Source organism: Labeo rohita, chromosome 2 (genome assembly GCF_022985175.1).
Source record: "Labeo rohita strain BAU-BD-2019 chromosome 2, IGBB_LRoh.1.0, whole genome shotgun sequence".
Lineage (NCBI taxonomy): Eukaryota > Metazoa > Chordata > Actinopteri > Cypriniformes > Cyprinidae > Labeo > Labeo rohita.
In genome coordinates, this window is record NC_066870.1 from 34,309,706 (window position 1) to 34,330,043 (window position 20,338).

The following is a 20,338-nucleotide window of genomic DNA, read 5'->3' on the forward strand; positions in this document are numbered from 1 at the left end:
TAATTAAAAGGGCTAGGAAAAGACATTTATAATTTGACAAAATTTTTCTATTTCAAATAAATATTTTATTTAACTTACTAATTTATTTGTATTATTTATTTATGTTATTAATTAACACTTTTGTTTGTCAAGGATGCATTCAGTTAATTAAAAGTGCTAGGAAAAGACATTTATAATTTTACAAAATATTAAAATAAATACTGTTCTTTTGAACTTTATATTCAAATTTTTGTTTTTACTTTATATTCATAAAAGCATCCTGAAAAAAAATTGCATGGTGATTTATATTTCTGCATTTGACAGACATTTTTATCTAAAGCGACTTGTACTATGGTACGCTAAAGTTTAAAAGGTTTCTATTTTTTTTTTTTTTGCTTTTATTAATTTTATTTAACTTATAGTTTGTTTTATTATTTATGAATTTATTTTTATTTATTTATTTTATTAATTTATTATTTTTTTAATTTTCATTATTTTTATTAACACTTTTATTTAGACATTTATAATTTTACAAAACATTCCTATTTCAAATAAATGCTGTTCTTTTGAACTTTATATTCACAGTTTCGATTTTATATTCAACATTTTTTTTACTTTATATTCATAAAAGCGTTTTTATCTAAAGCAACTTGTATCATGGTACACTACAGTTCAAAAGATTTTTATTTATTTGTTTATTTGTTTAATGTTGGTAATTTTATTTATTAATCTATTTATTAGTGTTTATTAATTTATTTTTATTTATTTTATTAATTTATTTTTTATTTCATTTATTAATTTATTCTTATTTATTTTATTTTATTTATTTTTTTTATTAATAATTTAAATATAAATTTTATTAATTAACACTTTTATTTATCAAGGATGCATTCAATTAATTAAAAGTGACAGAAAAAGACATTTTCAATTTTACTAAATATTTCTATTTTAAATAAAACTTTCTATTTTTTTTTTTTTTTTTTTTTTCTGTATTTTGTATCAAATAAATGCACCCTTGGTGAGCATAAGAGACATCTTTCAAAAACATCTAAAACAGTTTGTATATTAATATGACGTTCAAAAGGTACGGTAGTAACAAACAAGTACTATGGTATTACCATCCCTAAAGTACCGCCACAAGCTGAATTTGCACAGGAAGGTAATAGATGAAACACTCTCACTGGAGGTTTATACACTGACATTTTATATCTCTGTGGGAACTGAAATTCCTGCGAGCAAATAGTGGCATAACATTTCAAAATGGGTGCCAGATACTCCATGATTGACACATGCAGTAAATGTAAAATGTCTCTTTGTCGTATCACAAAGCGATTTGGCTGCGGCACGGCATACCTGGGAGTACCTCAGAAGAAATGATCACTGGAACAAGCTAAAAAACTAAAGATTTGACGTTGAAACCCGCATTGAATTGAGCTTTGGCGCAGCACGTCTCCAGAAACAACAGGGCTTTTTTGTCACAAGCTTGAAATAACTCCCAACAGAGAATAGACATTTACATACTGTAGACCCAAAATAAAGGACTACGGAGACAAAGAGAGGAAGAGAGATGGCAGAAGATACTGTAGAACAACCAGCCGATAATCTGAGCTCATGGGTTTATGAAAGACAATGAATCGTTTTCTTCTGTGCCGAGCTAAATGGATAAACAGTCAAGCACGTCATAAAACCAGCCCAAATGTTGTTCCATCAGCTCTTTGTGTCAGTCCCGAGAGCTCGTAACACACTGTAAGAGCCCTCACTAGTCTTCCCGTCTCCGCGGGTAAGCACGCGACGAGTATGATATACTGCAGTCCATCAGGCAGATGATGAGGGCCGTTTTCACTAGATTACCTCTCATTGTGTTCGTATGATTAGAATAAAAATGAGCTCCGTCATCAGCTTCCAGGGGGATGTTTTTGGTGTTGTATCTGCTCTGCTAGATGTGGTCATTTTTTCACTACAGGAAAGAGCAAATTATAGGACATCCGTTGAGAAAGGAAGGAGAATTAGATGAATGAGGAGTTGTCGTGAAATGGAACGTTTTTACCCTTTTGGGCACAAAAATATGTTTTCTGAAATATGCACTTGTTTAAAGGTGTATTGTGAATGAAGGATGACCCAATAAGCCACGAGTGGCTTATTAATAATACTAATACTAAATAATAATAATAATAATAATAATACTAAATAATAATAATAATAATAATTATAATAAATAAATAAATAAAGATTGGGTTACTTCTGAATAATAATAATAATAATAATAATAATAATAGTAATAAATGATTGGGTTACCCTTGAATAATAATAATAATAATAAATAATTGGGTTACTGTATAATAATAATAATAAATAATTGGGTTGATGATTGTTGAATGATGATAATAATAATTGTTGAATGACAATGATAATAATAATAAATAATTGGGGTACTGTTTAATAATAATAATAATAATAATGGTAATAATGAACTGTAACGGTTACTGTTGAATAATTAATTGGGTCGCTGTTGAATAATAATAATAATAATAATAATAAATAATTGGGGTACTGTTTAATAATAATAATAATAATAATAATGGTAATAATGAACTGTAACGGTTATTGTTGAATAATTAATTGGGTCGCTGTTGAATAATAATAATAATAAATAAGTGGGTTACTGTATAATAGCAATAGTAATAAATTAAGAAATAATTGAGTTACTGTTTAATAATAATAACAATAATAATAATATTGAATAATTGGGTTACTGTTGAATAATTAATTGGGTTACTGTGTAATTATAAAAATAGTAGTAATAATAAATATTTTAGTTACTGTTGAATAATAATAATAATAATAATAATACATAAGTTACTTTTTGATAATAATAATAATAATGAATAATTGGGTTACTGTTAATAATAATAATAATAATAATAATAATAATAATAATAATATCAACAGTAACCCAATTAGTTATTAATAATAATATTAACAATAACCAGATTAACCAGGTTACTTTATAATAATAATAATAATAAATAATTGGGTTACTGTATAATAATAATAATAATAATTTGGTTATATAACCATATGTATATTATATTTTATATATATAATATTTTATTATATATATAACTATGCATAGGCTATTGTAAAAAAAAAAAAAAAAAATAAATAAATATTTAAATAATTGAGTTGATGATTGTTGAATGATGATAATAACAATAATTGTTGAATGATGATAATAATAAATAATTGGGTCACTGTTTAATAATAGTAATAATAGTAATGCATAATTTGTTTACTGTTGAATAATTAATTGGGTTACTGTTGAATGATAAGTATAGTAATAATAATAAATATTTTAGTTACTGTTGAATAATAATAATATAATAATTAAAATAATCAACAGTAACCCAGTTATTATTACCAGTTATTATTATTATTATTATTATTATTATTAATCATCATCATCATCATCAGTAACCCAATTAGTTATTATTAGTATTATTATATATGTAATATAATGTATAATCGCGCATGGGATAATAAATAATAAAAAAAGGTTTATTACTATTATTGTTATTATTTCTAGTAAACATTCTCTGATTTCTGTATTAATATTTTGTATGTACATGCAAAGCTGGCAAGTAATATACTTAATTAGCTTAACTTAAGTTGTTTACTGTTGCCAAGCTTTCTGTTTTGGTAATTTATTTTTGAAATATCTTACCTTAAATACCATAAATGCTTCATTTTTCGCAGTAGTTTCGCAGTAACCTCTGAAGGGAGAGTTATTGTGTTCTGTGGTCTGGCTCTAGAGTTATGGCTGAGCTTCTATGCCAAAGTACAAACAGCATGAAGCCCCTCCTGCTTTCCGGCATGTCCATTTTTCTCGTTTAGTCCTCATTTCTCAGCCCCCCGCCGTGTCCTGTCTCAAATGGGCGCGAGAGGCTTTGCCGCAGAGCTTTGTGTGATGAGGTGATCTTGGCCCGTTCACCTCAAGCCCACTGGGCTGGGCAGTTACACAGGCACGCCGCCAGAAAGCCTTTAAAGTAGTGGACGATAGGTGACCGGGGCCGAGTGCCAGAGAGAACAGGGTGAAAGTAGAGCTCGTTTGTCTAGCTTGAGGTTTACAAGGCTGTACATCACTGTATCTGACAGCTCATTGGCTGGATTAGAGTTGGAGGCCACAAACTTCTGACAGCTTATTGGCTTAAGAGGTGTTCTCAAAATGGCTCCTATTCAGACGGACGTCTGCCCGTCTCATTTTTTGCGATGGCAACCCACATACAAACAGTTTTTCAAAGCAAAGTTTGGGGTTTCGTTAGTGTTTTTTTTTTTTTTTTTTTTTTTTAGTCTCCTATGCTTCATAGTCTCCTATGCTTACAAGGCTGCATTTATTCAATCAAATTACAGTAAAAATAGTAATATTGTGAAATATTATATTATATGATTTCTATTTGAATATATTTTAAAATGCTGCTCAATAAATATTTCTGATTATTAGCAATTTCGGAAACAGTTGTGCTACATTTTTTTTTCTTTTTTTTTCTTTTCTTTTCTTTTCTTTTCTTTTCTTTTATTTTACTTTACTTTACTTTACATTATTTGTTCCAGAAAGCCTCGATTCGAAAAATTTGAAAAACTTGGGGAAAAAAATTTAAATATAGTAATAAATAATAATAATAATATACAAATCTTTTGAAACATTATAAATGTATTTAATGTAACTTTTAATCAATTTAATGGATACTTGATGTATGTTTTATATATATAACATAAATTGATGTGAACTGAATTGGCTTGGTTCTTTTTCAAAATGTCTTCTTTTATGTCCCCCAGAAGAAATATAGTTATATAGGCTTGGAATAAAATAAAATAAAAAACAATAAAATACAATAAAATACAATAAAGTAAAATAAAATAAAATAAAATAAAATATGAAATTTGAAATCTGAAGAGATGAAAATAAAAGCTAATTCAAAAATATAATAGTATGTAAAAATACTAAAATGAAACTATAATGCAGATAAAATAGCCACCAAAAATGAGTTAAATGGTAAATTCTTAAAAGATTTTTAGAATAAAAAATATTCATCCTTGATGACTAAAAGTATTAAATTATTATACATATATGTACATATATCTTCTTTTATGTCCCAGAGAAGAAATATAGTCATATAGATTTGAGAAAAAATAAAATAAAATAATAAAATTAAATTAAATTAAATAAACAAATAAATAAATAAATAAACATAAATACATAAAATACATAAAATATAAATATGAAATGAAAAAATGGAAGATATGAAAATAAAAGTTAATTCTAAAAAGCAGCAAATACTATAATAGTATGTAAAAATACTAAAACAACACTGTAATACAGATAACATAGCATGCAAAAAAGTTTGAGTTAAATGGTAAATTCTTCTTTTTTTTTTATTAAAAAAAAATATTAATTAAATTAAATTATTTTTTTAAAAAAGTCGATGGAAATCTAAAAGGTTTGGTTACCTACATTTCTATTTTAAAAATATAAATATCTTTTTTTTTGGCCTTGCAATTACAGTCAGTGCGATCCAGTAATGTTTTTGTTCAAAATAATAATCAAAAAATCTTCTCTTGTGTTCTGCAGAAGAAAGTAGGTCATGAAGGTTAAAAACGACACGCGGGAGAGTAAATGAAGATAGAATTTTCATTTTTGGTTAAACTATCCTTTTAATTATGAGTAATAATTAGCAAACCCTACTAATGAAGTGTCAAAACATTGTGTTATTCTTTTAATCACCTTCATTTTTTAGTCACCTGCTGAGATACAAAAAGAGGTGTCAGTGCCCTAATGACACGTGTAAAACATTATTGTTTTTCCCTTATTCTTTTTAAATAGTTGAGGTAATTATAAGGTTATGCGTCTCAGTAAAGGAGACAGAGAGCAAGATGCCATCCAGTGACATCTCTGTTAATTTGGTGTAATCTTTGGCACAGATGTCCTCCATAAGGGCGGCAGGCGGCGGGCTCAGGCCCGTCTCCAAATCAGTCCATTAACACCAAACCCACTGCGTCGTTTCTGTCCATCAATCTGCGTGCATTTTCCAAATTTTCCAAATGAGGCACTTCATTCCCAAAGCCCTTCAATTACCAATAGCCCATATTTAACAGATCAGGCCCTGTATTTTCCGTGTATCTATTAGTGAGGGATATTAGAGCGGAATTGAGCAGAATGATTAGAGTTGAATGAGCAGACCTCATCATATCTGAATGCGATGATTGCTCTGGAGCTGTCTTATCTGCTTTAGTTTTATTTAGTCACCATGTGGAAGGTGTAAGGACTCATTTGCACTCTCATTGCGAACAGGATAATGTAGCTATTGTCTCAAATTCAAGCTTGCGTCAAAATTATTTTCCTTAAATTATTCCATTGGGTTGAGTAACATTTTCTTTTCGCTGTCTGAGTGAAAAACACAGCTTGTTTGGGTAAATAATGTAAATAATCTAAACCTAGTGAACTTCTTTGCTCTATAGTCGTTGATCCAAACCTCTATGACTTTGTTTTTTGTTGGACACAACAGAATATTTTGAAGAATGCTGGTAAACCAGCACTTCCGGTTCCCACTGAATTCCACTTTATTTTTATCCATATAATGGAAGTCAATGGGAATTGAAAATGTTTAGTTGCAAACACTGATCAAATAAAAATTTTTTCTGTTCCAATAAAGAGATAAAGGACATTTTATTGAATTTTATTAGTTAGAAACTATAATAAGTAGTAGTTAAAGTACTAAAACTAAAATAATAAAATAAAAAATGTATGAAAATCTAATTAAAATATGAAAATAAAAGCTAATTTAAAACAGTAATAAATACTATAATAGTATATAAAAATACTAAAATAACACTGTAATACAGATAAAATAGCATGCAAAAATATTGAGTTAAATGGTACATTTTTAAAGTTTTTACATTCAGAAATATTCATCCTTGATGACTAAAAGTATTAAAAAAAAAGTCAATGAAAATATAATGGTTTGGTTACCAATATTCTTCAAAGTCTCTTCTTTTATGTCCCAGAGAAGAAATATAGTCAAATAGATTTAATAAAATAAAATAAAATAAAATAAAATAAATGTTAGATGAAAAACTAAAAACTTTGCGAAAGCACATCATAATAAATACTATAATAATATGTAAAAATGCTAAACTGACACTGCGCTCTGATAAAATAGCATGCAAAAATATTGAGTAAAATGATCAATTTTTAAACTTTTTATTTAAAAAAAAAAAAAAAAAGAAAGAAATAAACCAACACTTCCCACTGAATTCTATTGTATTTTTGTCACTGTAGTGGCAAACATTCATCAAAATATTTTTTTTATGTTCCAAAGAAGAAATGAATTTTGGTAATAAAGCTGAAATAAAATAAAACTTGAATATTATTGAAAAACTTAGACTTAAAATAGCTTAAGTCAGAAACTATAGCTAATGAGTAGTAGTAAAAGTACTAAAACTGAAAAAAAAAAAAAAAAAAAAAAAAAAAAAATTATATATATATATAATTTAGATTTTAGATAAATATAATTATTTTTTATATAAATATAACATATTTTTGTTAAATATTCGCAAACATATGTGTATTTATATATACTTTATATATACATAATAACTATACACAGTACACACGTATATTATGTGAACACAAACTTTTATTTTGGATGTGATTCATCACAATTAATTATTTGACAGCTCTTAAATATTATTCAAAAATAGTGAGTAAAATTATCAATGCTTAATTACTCTTCTTATTGATGCTTATCAGTAGCTTCCAATCAATAAAGTACCACAAATCATGGTTTTCAGGTTATTATAATTCACCAGGAAACAAAATTTTGTTTAAAAGCAATCTCTATCCTGAAAAAGCAACTGCATTAGGCTGCACTGTGAGCTCTTTTGATGTTGAAATATTCAGTGGATTTACCAAAGTGGATTTGCAAGGTTTGTTGCATTGAGTCTATAAAAGTTTGTTTTGCTTGAGGCTCTTTTTGAGTTTTGTTGGAGGTGCGGGGACTTGGTTTTGCCACAGTACTGTCATTTAAGATAAAGGACGGTGAGCTTTGGTTCATCTTCGGCCCAGCATTGGCTCAGTTTTGGCCAAATGTTGTCCAGCGTTGGCTCAGCAGGCCTGCTGTCAGGTGAGGGGCGCAGACAAGCCCTCTCCATCCAGCTCCAGCGGGACACCAGACAGAACTCGCCAATTCTGTCAACGTGGTCCAAGCACACATGTTCTGAGAGCAGCTGATGGGACCATGTGTGACCGCAAATGCAGGCCAACAGCCTGCTCCTGTTTTACACTCCACAAACATCACAAGAATCATTAACCCGTTATTAATATTTGCACATATTTGGGCTGTTGTTGTCCCAACATCCTGGAGGAAAATGTTGTGGATTTTGCAAAAGAATAGTAAGATGAAAACTGAAATTGAGAACAAGTGAAAACCGATATATTTATTTATTTCATTTATACATTAAATCTAAACAATTTTTCCAAAAAAATTTTTTTAAATAAACTTTAAACTTACAAATTAGTGCATAGTTGGTGATATCTAACAATGATTAACATATTTTTAAAAGTATAAAAGAATGTTCAGAAATTAAAATTTGAGATTATGTTTAGATAATTTTACTTAAAATACAATTGAAAATGTTTTATTTGCACTACCTTTCAATACGTTTGGAGTTCATCAGATTTTTTTTGTTGTTGTTGTTGCTGTTGTAGTTTTTGAGAGAAATCGTTTATTCTCACCTAAAGTTGCATTTATCTAAAACACAGTAATATTGAAATAATGAAATAGTGAAATAGTGAAATAATATTGCAATTTAAAATAACTCTTTTATATAATAACATATTATAAAATGTAATTTATTCCTGTGATGCAAAGCTGAATTTTCAGCATCATTACTCCAGTCTTAAGATCCTTCACAAATTATTCTAATATGATCATCCTAATATGCATATATTGGTTATTATTAAACAAATTATTTTTTTCAGTATTATCTGATGAATAAAAATAAGATGTATTATTAATAAAAAAACAGTTAAAGCAAAAAGAACAGCATTTATTTTATTTTTAAAATGATAAATGTCTTCGCTGTCACTTTTGATCAATTTAATGCCTCCTCGCTGAATAAAAATGTATTTTTTACTCTCCCAAAACCTTAGAACAATTGTGTATAAGTATTCATTTTTGTGTGTGTGCATCTAAGCACACCAGAATTGATAATTTCATATTTTGCATATAAGACAGAATACTATTGTGTTCACAATAAGCCTTCGATAAGATTTGTTGTCTTGTTGTGGCTAAAAGCTGAAATCTGGACCGATAAGAGGATCCAAGTTTCCTCAACAGTCCATCTGACCTCCTACCGTTTGGAAGTGGAGGAGTGAGAGAGACAAGCTGCCCTGGAACACATGGTGAACACCTGCAGACCAGAACACACACCATCAGGCTGTACACTTGCCCATCCAGGCAGTTCATTTTACAGTTTCCGTGTGTGTCTGACTGATCTATGATTTCCTTTTTGTTTCATGTGCATCAAGCTGTAATATTTTGCTTTTTTCTCTCAGTTTATAGCTTTTAAAAAGAAGAATTCAGCCAAAAAATAAAACTGTCATCATTTATTTATCCTTGTGTCTTTCCGAAGAGGTATTTCTTTCTTTCATGAAGCACAGAAAATGTTTTTCATATATATATTTTTTTTTTTTTACATACAATGACCAAAATGCATCTCAAAAAGACTAAATAGCAGTCCATGTGTGTGCTGTATTGTTGTATGTATAGTAAAGCCAATAGCTGTATCCTTGTTGAGTCACTTGAATTTGCTCTTGAGTTTTTATCAATCTGATGTGAGTGGCTGTGGAGACACTCTCTAATGAGATGCAGCAGAGGCAGATTGGTCGATTAGTCTGTCAGCTCCAGAAAAGCGAATAGTCTTGTTGTGACATGTCACTTTGGCTTAGGGTAACAGCGTGTGTGTGCTTTGTGAAAATGTGTCAGACTGTGAGTTTGTGTGTGTGTGTGTTTGAGGTGTGGATTGGATCAGTGATGTGTCTTGACCCTCTTACCACTCTGTGTCTACCCAGCATCCCCGGCTCGGCGGTGTGTGCGTTTGACATGCAGCAGCTGGCACGTGTGTTTGAGGGCAGATTCAAGGAGCAGAAATCACCAGAATCCATATGGACACCTGTACCTGATGAACTAGTACCTAAACCCAGGTATCTATCTGTCTGTATGTCTATCTATCTATCCATCATTGTATCATTGTATCATTCTACCTATGCATTTATCCATCCATCATTCTATCATTCTACTGATCTATCCATCCATCATTCTACATCCATCCATTATTCTATCATTCTACTGATCCATTCATTGATCATTCCATCTTTCTACCCTCCATCCATCCATCCATCCATCCATGCATCCATCCATCATTCTACCATCCATCCATTATTCTATCATTCTGCTGATCCATCCATCCATCCATCCATCATTCTGTCATTCTACCATCCATCCATTATTCTGTCATTTTACTGATCCATCCATCGTTCCATCCATCCATCTATCCATCCATTTATCCATCCATCCAGTTATTCATCCATCCATCATTCTACCCATTTATCCATCCATCCATCCATCCATCCATGCATCATTCTATCATCCATCCATTATTCTATCATTCTACTGATCCATCCATCCATCCATCCATCCATCCATCCACCCATCATTCTATTATTCTACCCATCCATCCATCCATCCATCCATCCATAATTCTATCATTCTACTGATCTATCATCCATCATTCTACATCCATCCATTATTCTATCATTCTACTGATCCATTCATTGATCATTCCATCTTTCTACCCATCCATCATCCATCCATCCATCATTCTACCATCCATCCATTATTCTATCATTCTGCTGATCCATCCATTCATCGTTCCATCTTTCTACTCATCCATCCATCCATCCATCCATCCATCCATCCATCCATCCATCCATTCATCTATCCATCCATCCATCATTCTATCATTCTACCACCCATCCATCATTCTGTCATTTTACTGATCCATCCATCGTTCCATCCATCCATCCATCCATCCATCCATCCATTTATTCATCCATCCATCCATCCATCCATCCATCATTCTATCATTCTACCCATTTATCCATCCATCCATGCATCATTCTATCATCCACCCATCATTCTATCATTCTACCCATCCATCCATCCATCCATCCATCCATAATTCTATCATTCTACTGATCTATCCATCCATCATTCTACCATCCATCCATTACTGTCATTCTACTAATCCATCCAGTCATCGTTCCATCTTTCTACCCATCCATACATACATCCATCTATTCATCCATCCATCCATCCACTCACCCATCATTCTATCATTCTACCCATCCATCCATCATTCTATCATTCTACCCATCCATCTATCCATCCATTTTTCTATCATTCTACCAGTCCAGCCATCCATCTACCAATCCATCCATCCTTCTATCTTTCCACCATCCATTCATCCATCCATCCATCCATCCATCGTTCTACTGATCTGCCATCCATCAATTTTCTATCATTTTACTGGACGATGGAAGGATAGATTAATGGACTGACAGATGAATGATCTTTCATTCTATCATTCTACCAATCCATCCATCCTTCCATCCATCATCCTATCTGTCTACCCATCCATCCATCATTCTATCATTCTACTGATCTATCCATCCATCATTCCATCATTCTACCCGTTTATCTATCCATCCATCCAGTTTCTATCATTCTACCAATCCATCCATCCTTCTATCATTCTACCAAACTATCAATCCATTCATCCATTAATCCATCCATCCATCGTTCTGTCTACCCATCTGTCCATCCATCCATCTATTTTTATGCCTTTCTTCCTATCTGTCCATCCATTTATCCATCCATCCATCCATCATTCTATCATTCTACTGATCTATCAGTTGCTCTTTCATTCTACTGATCGACTGCTAGATAGCTAGCTGCCGCCTTCTGGCTTGTAGCTTGAAATGTGAAGCGTTAGTACAGCATCACTATATCGGTAATGTGGTTCTTTTACTTTCCTAGGCCTGGAGGTTGTGCTGTCCAGGGATCGAGATTCAGCTCCTCCAACACCCTTCCCGATGAAGTGCTGAATTTCATCAAAACTCATCCTCTGATGGACGAAGCAGTTCCTTTGCTTGGACACAGACCCTGGATAGTCAAGACTATGGTCCGGTAAGATGCGAACACCTACTCAACACAAGTATTCTGGAAAAAATATCAATAAACCCCAAGATGCTTGTTATATGAAATGTGCTGCCGAGAGTTGAAAAGGTGAAATGTAATTCTCAAGGCCTGCTAAAAGCCATGTTGCTTAACCTGAAATTGGCTGAAATATCAGTAATCAAAGCCTGAACTCTGCTGTGGTATGGCTAATGTTAGCAGCACCTACACTCAGAGGACATCATTCTGTGAGCATTGCTATTAAGAGCGTTCCTACAGTGTCTCTCAAGGTTAGTGGGGGAAAAAACCCTTAGTTAAAATATAAATCTGAACTCCAGAAGTGCTTCTGCAGAGAATAAATTGCCTGAGGCCTTCAGACTCGAAGCAAAGCTTCTCTGGAGGGAGGAAAAATATAGCTATAAATCATCTCGCTTTTAAAAATTTGATTGAAATGGCCACTGGGTTCCTTCACGATAACTACAAGTAAATTGACACAAAAGAGAGTGGTACTTTAGTGTACATTTGATTCATCTTCAATAACCATTTTGCCTGTTATTGAACATGAATCAGTAATTCACTAATGTTTATTTATTTTAAATAAACATTAGTGAATTACTCAGTGACTTGAAGAAAAATAGTCAGCTCAGGTTTTTCACGATTACAACAAAGTACACACAAAGTAAACGTTAGTGTGAGCCATCAGAGACACTGGTGAAACTCCTCTGTGCTTGCTGACTTTAATCCAAATAAGCCTTTTTACACCTAATCTTCTCAAGTCTCAAAAGAGAGAGTATTTACAAATCTTATCTCTTACATCCCATTTTAATTATTTCTTAAGCTGTATTAGGAATAATACACCAAGAATGGTTTAAAACAGATAGCGGCAGCACTAAAATCTGATTTGTGTTTGAAGCTATTGTAAAATAAATGACAAACTGTGACCATCAGCTGAATTTAACAAATCAAAATGAACCCTATTTGCTTTCCTAATGTTCCAGCGCACGATTCATCACCGAATGCTGTTCTAAAGAAAATATGTCTTTGCAAAGGGTATTCAAATTGTGATAACTTGATTTAGCTCTCAAAGGACCGTTTTATTCTTCAGAATTGTAACTAGGCCGTGTGGGTGGGTAAAATATACATAGTTACGTTTATTTCTTATTCAGTATTCTGTTTCTCGTGGAACTATATCACATTATGCTTGCAAAATGGCTTTCAAATGCAGTTTCATGTTGATTTTAAATCAAGATTTTATTTGGCTACTGTAAACGTACACGTTTACAGTTAATATAGCCTATTCTTGGCTGAAAATTTGTCATATTTTATCATACTGATGTTGCAACAGTTTCATAAAAGCCAATAAGCTTGTGCGTATGTTTTCCTCACTTTTAAGGTACCAGTTGAACACTATGGTGGTGGACACTGAGGCAGGCCCACACCGCAATCGGACCGTGGTCTTCCTCGGATCCACCAGGGGAACCGTCCTCAAGTTCCTCATCACACCCAGCCCGGAGAACCCGTACTCCAACACCAATACCTTTCTGGAAGAGCTGGAGGGCTACAACCCAGAAAGGTGAAGGACTTCTTAGCGTGAAACCAGTTTAAGGCAACTAACATGCAAAACCATAGTTTTTTTCAGGCACTGGTCAGTTTTTGATCTGTTTTGTGTCTTCTCTCAAGAGTAGTGGAAAGGAAAAATCCAAATCCAAGATACACATTTAAGTGTTTATTTTATTACACTTTATCTATTTGCATGTGTAGATTGCAATTACAAAGGCTGTTTTCTCAAAACCGCTGCTTCAGTAGCATGTATATGCAGCAGACTTTACAGAGAAGTTGTTAAAGGGGTCATCGGATGCTAAGTTCACTTTTACGTGTTGTTTGAACATTAATGTGTGTTGGCAGTGTATGTACAAATCTACCCTATAATGATAAAAAGTCCATGCAGTGGTTTTTAATTAATCTGTAAAAATAATATCCCCTTTTTCAAATCGAGCCATTCTCAGATGCCGGTCGTTGTGGCGTCACACCCACAGAGGCCGCTCCCACGATAGTTGATTGACATGAGCGTCTTACCTAAGATCAGCTGTAACAGTCCAACCTCCATTGTTTCGATGCGGGAGCAGGGATGTAAGTTAGACAAGAGTATCTCCGATTGATTGATTGAGGTGTTGTGTTGCTGGATGTAATAATGAACATAGTGGTCGTCATTTACTCCTGACATCTGAGCCGCTGAAGATGCAGTAGATTATGTTTGTTTGTTTGTGACGTTCGTTTGTTTTTTTTAATGAATCTTTGCGATCGCCTTTCCTAATAATGTGCTAGTTAGCAAGTTTAGCGGCTAAATGCGGCTATAGTAAACAGGCTCGTCACTCCACAGAGAGAAGAGAGGGGTGGGGCGAGCAGAGCTCATTTGCATTTAAAGCAGCCTTGACCAGAATTAGATGATTTTTGCAGAGCTGATTTTGGCAAGGTAAAAAGGGTGTTGTTTTACACTACCATTGAGAATTTTTAACCAAAGTATATTAGACTTTTCATTAAGACCCTAAAGAATCATATCAACTTGTGGAAAATGGGCATCCGATGACCCCTTTAAAGGTGATTTGGTTCAGAAACGTTTTTTATTATGCTTCATTAATGTCTCTTCACATCCTGATAGCAATCACTGAGTTAAGAGGTTTAAATGTATTTAAGTATTTATATCGTCTGTGTAAGGCATAGGGACATAAAATATTCGTTCAATTATATTCCTCAGCCCGAGGAATACGATAGGCTGTCCTGCAGGCCTGTCAATATAAGCATTTGCATACCCTGTTCAAGCAAACATGATATGTCATCAGTGCGTTACATTACGCTATTGCAGACCGAGCGAGAATGGAGGGCTTTATAATAGTAATATTATGCACTTTCTACTGCAATGTTTTCTCACCGGTGAATGAGACATGAAGTAATCCGACAGTGTTGCATCATTGCATCTTTCATTGTGTCGCTGGTTAACCTTCTGGTTAACCTTGCGTGTTCATGTGTTTTGTAGGAGGCGTGGCTTTGGAGAGTGATGTGCAGGGATCTTATGTTGTTAAAGCTAGCTTGCTATTGCTAGACTCCAACATTACACTTAACATACTTTGATGAATTTTGATAAATGAAATTTTTTTTTTTTTACCCAATTACCTGTAGTGTACACTATTGAATGTGATGACCCAAGAGAGATATACCAATGCTACCCTAAAAAGATGAAAGCATCTTAGTAGACAGTATGTTATGTAGTCATTGGATTCAGACATACTTTAATGACTTCTTGCTTTCCTGATAAGGCAGCTTGTTGCAGGATTCAGGCACGAAGTAAACCTTTGAAAAGTCAGGAGCGGAGATCAGGTTGTTTTGGTCCCTGGCATCCTTTAATCTGTTTCCAGACTTAATTTATTTCCAAAAATCCTTCTTTTTTTATCTAACAGTTCCCCGCAGTTGTTTACTGTTGTTGACGTTTAGCCCTGTATTAAAAACTTTACCGCTGTCAGAGAGTAAAAGATATTCAGTATCAAATGCAATTGAAGAATAAATCCACACTTTCTATCCACAAACAAACACGCAGCACCTCTGAAAATGTCCTCAAAAGCAAAAGGAGGCAAAATGATTCAATAGGGTTTCTGATTACTGTGTGTGTGTGAGAGAGCATGGCACTCTGATGGATGAAAACATGGCTGGGGTTTTGAAGATGAAAGGCAATACCTGTCTGGAGGAAGAACAGTAAGGTTCAGAGAGATGCATGCTGGGAGATGAAGGCAAGTTGTGTGGCTGTTGAGATAAGGTTCTCAGCAGGACATAGCACTCGCTATGAAACACACACACACACACACACACACCTGAAACAAAGAGATCAGTGTGTCTGCTTGACCTTCTGTCTGGCCTCAGGTGTTCTCTGGATGACATCCAAAACACACAACTTCCTGTAATACGTCTCATTTGTCTTCCAGCTATTTATCAGTGTTTAGATTACATGCCTGATATCTGTAGACCTGCTGTTGAAGAGTTTCTCTGAGATGCCGGTGTTGTAATTTAATCAGAGATGTTGCAGTAATTTAATGCCTTATTAGCAGCTTGACAGTTAATGTGTGTTGGAAACAGACCAACTCTGACTGAATCTCTTTTAGTGTGTATTTTTTTGGGCTGTTTGCCACTTTTTTATAGTCAGAGACAGTAGAAAGAGGAAAAGGAGATTTTTGGAGAGAAAGAAAGAGTGAGGAAATTGGATCGAGAACAAAGTTGGACACATTTCGAAGTTTAAGAATTTGCTCGTTTCAGTTCACATGTTGAAGTCTGAATTGGCTACACCCCATAGGATGTTGAAGTTAAATGACAGGAAGTAGAAAAATTAAGTCTTGGTTCATAAATTTACCATTCAATTTTATCGTTCATTCGTTTATTCATTCTTTTTCTTTAAGCAAAGATACATTACATTGATTTAAAGTGACAGTAAAGACATTTACATGGTTACACAAAAGTTCTGTTTCAAATAAATGCTGTTCTGATCATCAAGCATTATCAAAACTGATAATAATCAAATCAAAGAAATGTTTCTTGAGCAGAAAACAGCATATTAGAATGATTTCTGAAGGATCGTGACACTGAAGACTGGAGTAATGATGCTGAAAATTGCCAGCCATCACAGGAATAAATTACATTTTAAAGTGTATTCAAATAGAAAACAGTTCTTTTAAATTGAAATAATATTTGAGAATATTACTTTTGCCAGAATATTAATGCAGCCCTGGTGAGCATAAGTGATTACTTTTAAAAGCATTTTAAACTGTAGTGTAAGTCAAATAAAAGGTCAAAGGTCAAAAGTTGACATACACCTTGCAGAATCTGCAAAATGTTAATTATTTTACCAGGGATCATACAATATGCATGTTATTTTTTATTTAGTACTGACCTGAATAAGATATTTCAAATAAAAGACGTTTACATATAGTCCACAAGAGAAAATAATGGTTGAATTTATAAAAATGTTACCTGAATGATCCACAGCTGGTTTTTTTTTAGTGATAGTTGTTGATGAGTCCCTTGTTTGTCTTGAACAGTTAAACTGCCCACTGTTCTTCAGAAAAATCTTTCAGGTCCCACAAATTCTTTGGTTTTTCAGCATTTTTGTGTATTTGAACCCTTTCCATCAATGACTGTATGATGCTGAGATCCATCTTTTCACACTGAGGACAACTGAGGGACTCATATGCAACTATTACACAAGGTTAAAACGCTCACTGATGCTTCAGAAGGAAAAACGATGCATTAAGAGCCAAGGGGTGAAAACTTTTGAACAGAATGAAACTGTACATTTTTCCTATTTTGCCTGAATATCATATTTTTTCATTTAGTATTGCCCTTCAGAAGCTACAGAAGATACTTACATGTTTCCCAGAAGACAAAATAAGTTACATTTACCCTGATCTTCAAATTCAGCGCTTAATGCATCGTGTTTCCTTTTGAAGCATCAGTGAGCATTTGAACCTTCTGTAATAGTTGCATATGAGTCCCTCAGTTGTTCTCAGTTTCACTTTCCAAACTAATAGTCTTTTGGAAAATCTCTTCAGGTTTCTTTGTTTTGCTCATTCATTTTTAATTCTGAACCCTTTTTTCTACTGTATATTTTAAGGCTATATGTAAATGACATATGTGACCCTGGACCACAAAACCAGTCATAATGGTCAGTCAGAAAGCTGGATAAATAAGCTTTCAATTGAAGCATAGTTTGTTAGGATAGGACAATATTTGGCTGAGATACAACTATTTGAAAATCTAGAATCTGAGGATGCAAAAAAATCGCCTTTACAGTTGTCCAAATGAAGTTCATTAATTAATTAAACATCATTTTTTTATATATTTACGGTAGGAAATCTGCAAAATATCTTCATGGAACATGATCTTTACTTAATATCCTAATGATTTTTGGCATAAAAGAAAACTTGATAATTTTGATCAATACAGTGTTGGCTATTGCTACAAACATACCCGTGCTACTTATAACTGATTTTGTGGTCCATGGTCACATATGAAGTATGTAAGTTCTATATGTAAATAACCTGTGAAGTGATTGGCTAATCTCTCCGCATGTGTAATGAGTTAGAATGTCTCCGCCCCGTTTCTGAGTGTGGGTGGTCACACTGTATGTCAATGCGTTCATGACTCATGCAGACGTTGATGTAAAGTTGGGTTTTAATGAGTGTGTGTATCCGTGTTCTAGGAAATGTTTAGTTGTAAAAGTGCACAAGGGCTTGTATTGATGACTTCAGTGTGTGTGTGTAGGTGCGGCGATGACTCTGTGCAGGCGAGGCAGCCTCTTTCTCTCACCCTGGACAAACCCAGTCACACACTCCTGCTGGCCTTCCACTCCTGCGTGGTGAGAGTGCCTGTCGCACGCTGCCAACTGCACTCCAGATGCATGAAGTAAGAACACACACACACACCCCTTCAGTGATTAAACACACTCTCATTCACACACGCTCTCGTTTTCCATCTTAAAGTAAATTGTGCCACCCAAACGCACACTGCTTCATCAGCGGCTTTGAAATGACTGTGACCCAGCTTTTACAATTTCCTTCAGACACACACACACTTACACGCTACTTCTGGCCCGTCTCCCGTACGGCACATTTGGAACGGTCTCTTCCTGTGAAGCAGTAAAACTCTGGTGTAATTCAGCCGTGATTAATGGTAGAGGCTTTGATTGAGTCTGCTGACGCTCTCTCTCGTCTTGCGGGATGCAGTACAGCGCAGTCCTACCATCTGCACCGATTCAAGGCTCTCCAATCCACTTTTTACGTCTGCAGCACCATGTGCCGCTCAAATGACTCTTGCACCAGCAGCCTGTGTTGCCATGGGTGGTATACTGAAAAAAAAAACAGTGTATGGTTTACTTATATACTCAGAAATTGCTAAACTAAAACTGAAAAACTGGAAATAGCTAGTCGATTTCACAAACAGTTTCAAATAAATAGCAAATAACACATTGAATTTAACATGAAACTTTGATGTAGAAAGACTGAAATAGTAAACATGCTCCAGTTTTTATATAAAAGTAGCTAATTTGCAAGTAACACTGAATTAAATGTGTAATTCTGAAGACTGAAATTGTATTTTCTTGAAAAATATTCTCCAATAATCATTGTTTTATTTGCAACTACAAAAAAAAATCATTTTTTACATTGTTCACAACTTTAAAACCTTTTTCCTCCATGCACAAGCTCACATAAATAGATGCTAAACAAAGAATACAGTACTAAATGTCAATGCATTGTGAAATAATATCAATTTAAATGTCAAATCATAATTGTGAAATGATAATTTTGTATAAGGCTTAAATAAAATAATTAAAATAATTAATTAAAATTAAATACATTTATTGTTGTTCAGAATGTAAATCTAGCCACTTTTATTTATTTATTTATTTTATTTTGCAGCATATTTAATTTGAATATATGCCAAATTTAGATATAATGATTTGTGTAATATATATAATGATTCAATTTAATATATATATAATGACTCAATTTAATTTACTATTTATTTTATTATATTATTTTGGTATTCCTATGAAAAATTAAAATTGTATCTGTGTGTGTGTGTGTGTGTGTATATATATATATATATATATATATATACATACATATATATGTGTGTGTGTGTGTGTTCTGCCTTTAGAGAAGTGACCTTGAAGTGCTGGAGAGACAGATATGAGAAAATATGAGACTGCAGCTGAATGTCTGAGTCATGTCTGTCTCTCTCTCTGTTTCAGTCTCTGTAAATCTCTATAAATCATGATTTCTGTTCTCCAGTTTTGTTTCCTGTATTCATTATAGAGGAGGTCGCTATTGTCCTCTGTAATAACACTGACAAACATTGTGTGTGTGTGTGTGTGTGTGTGTCTGTGTAGAAACTGCATTGCGTCCAGAGATCCATACTGCGGCTGGACCAGAGGAAGCACCTGCTCACTCCTCAGGCCAGGCACCAGGTTAGACAGAAAACCAGAAATATGCTCTACACAAATATAAATGCTGCCCTATTGTACTTCA

The 20,338-nt window shown here is 33.3% G+C and overlaps 1 protein-coding gene across 4 annotated transcripts in view; it reads left to right on the forward strand.

The window, feature by feature from the left end:
• Positions 1-20,338, forward strand: part of sema6ba (sema domain, transmembrane domain (TM), and cytoplasmic domain, (semaphorin) 6Ba) — a 151,695-nt gene that overhangs the window by 119,124 nt on the left and 12,233 nt on the right. For all 4 annotated transcript variants that reach the window (XM_051134614.1, XM_051134598.1, XM_051134607.1 and 1 more), the window contains 5 exons: positions 10,106-10,237; positions 12,132-12,281; positions 13,663-13,842; positions 18,573-18,713; positions 20,200-20,277. In XM_051134614.1, coding sequence (XP_050990571.1) covers positions 10,106-10,237; positions 12,132-12,281; positions 13,663-13,842; positions 18,573-18,713; positions 20,200-20,277 — 681 coding nt within the window. The remainder of the gene's footprint in view (positions 1-10,105; positions 10,238-12,131; positions 12,282-13,662; positions 13,843-18,572; positions 18,714-20,199; positions 20,278-20,338) is intronic.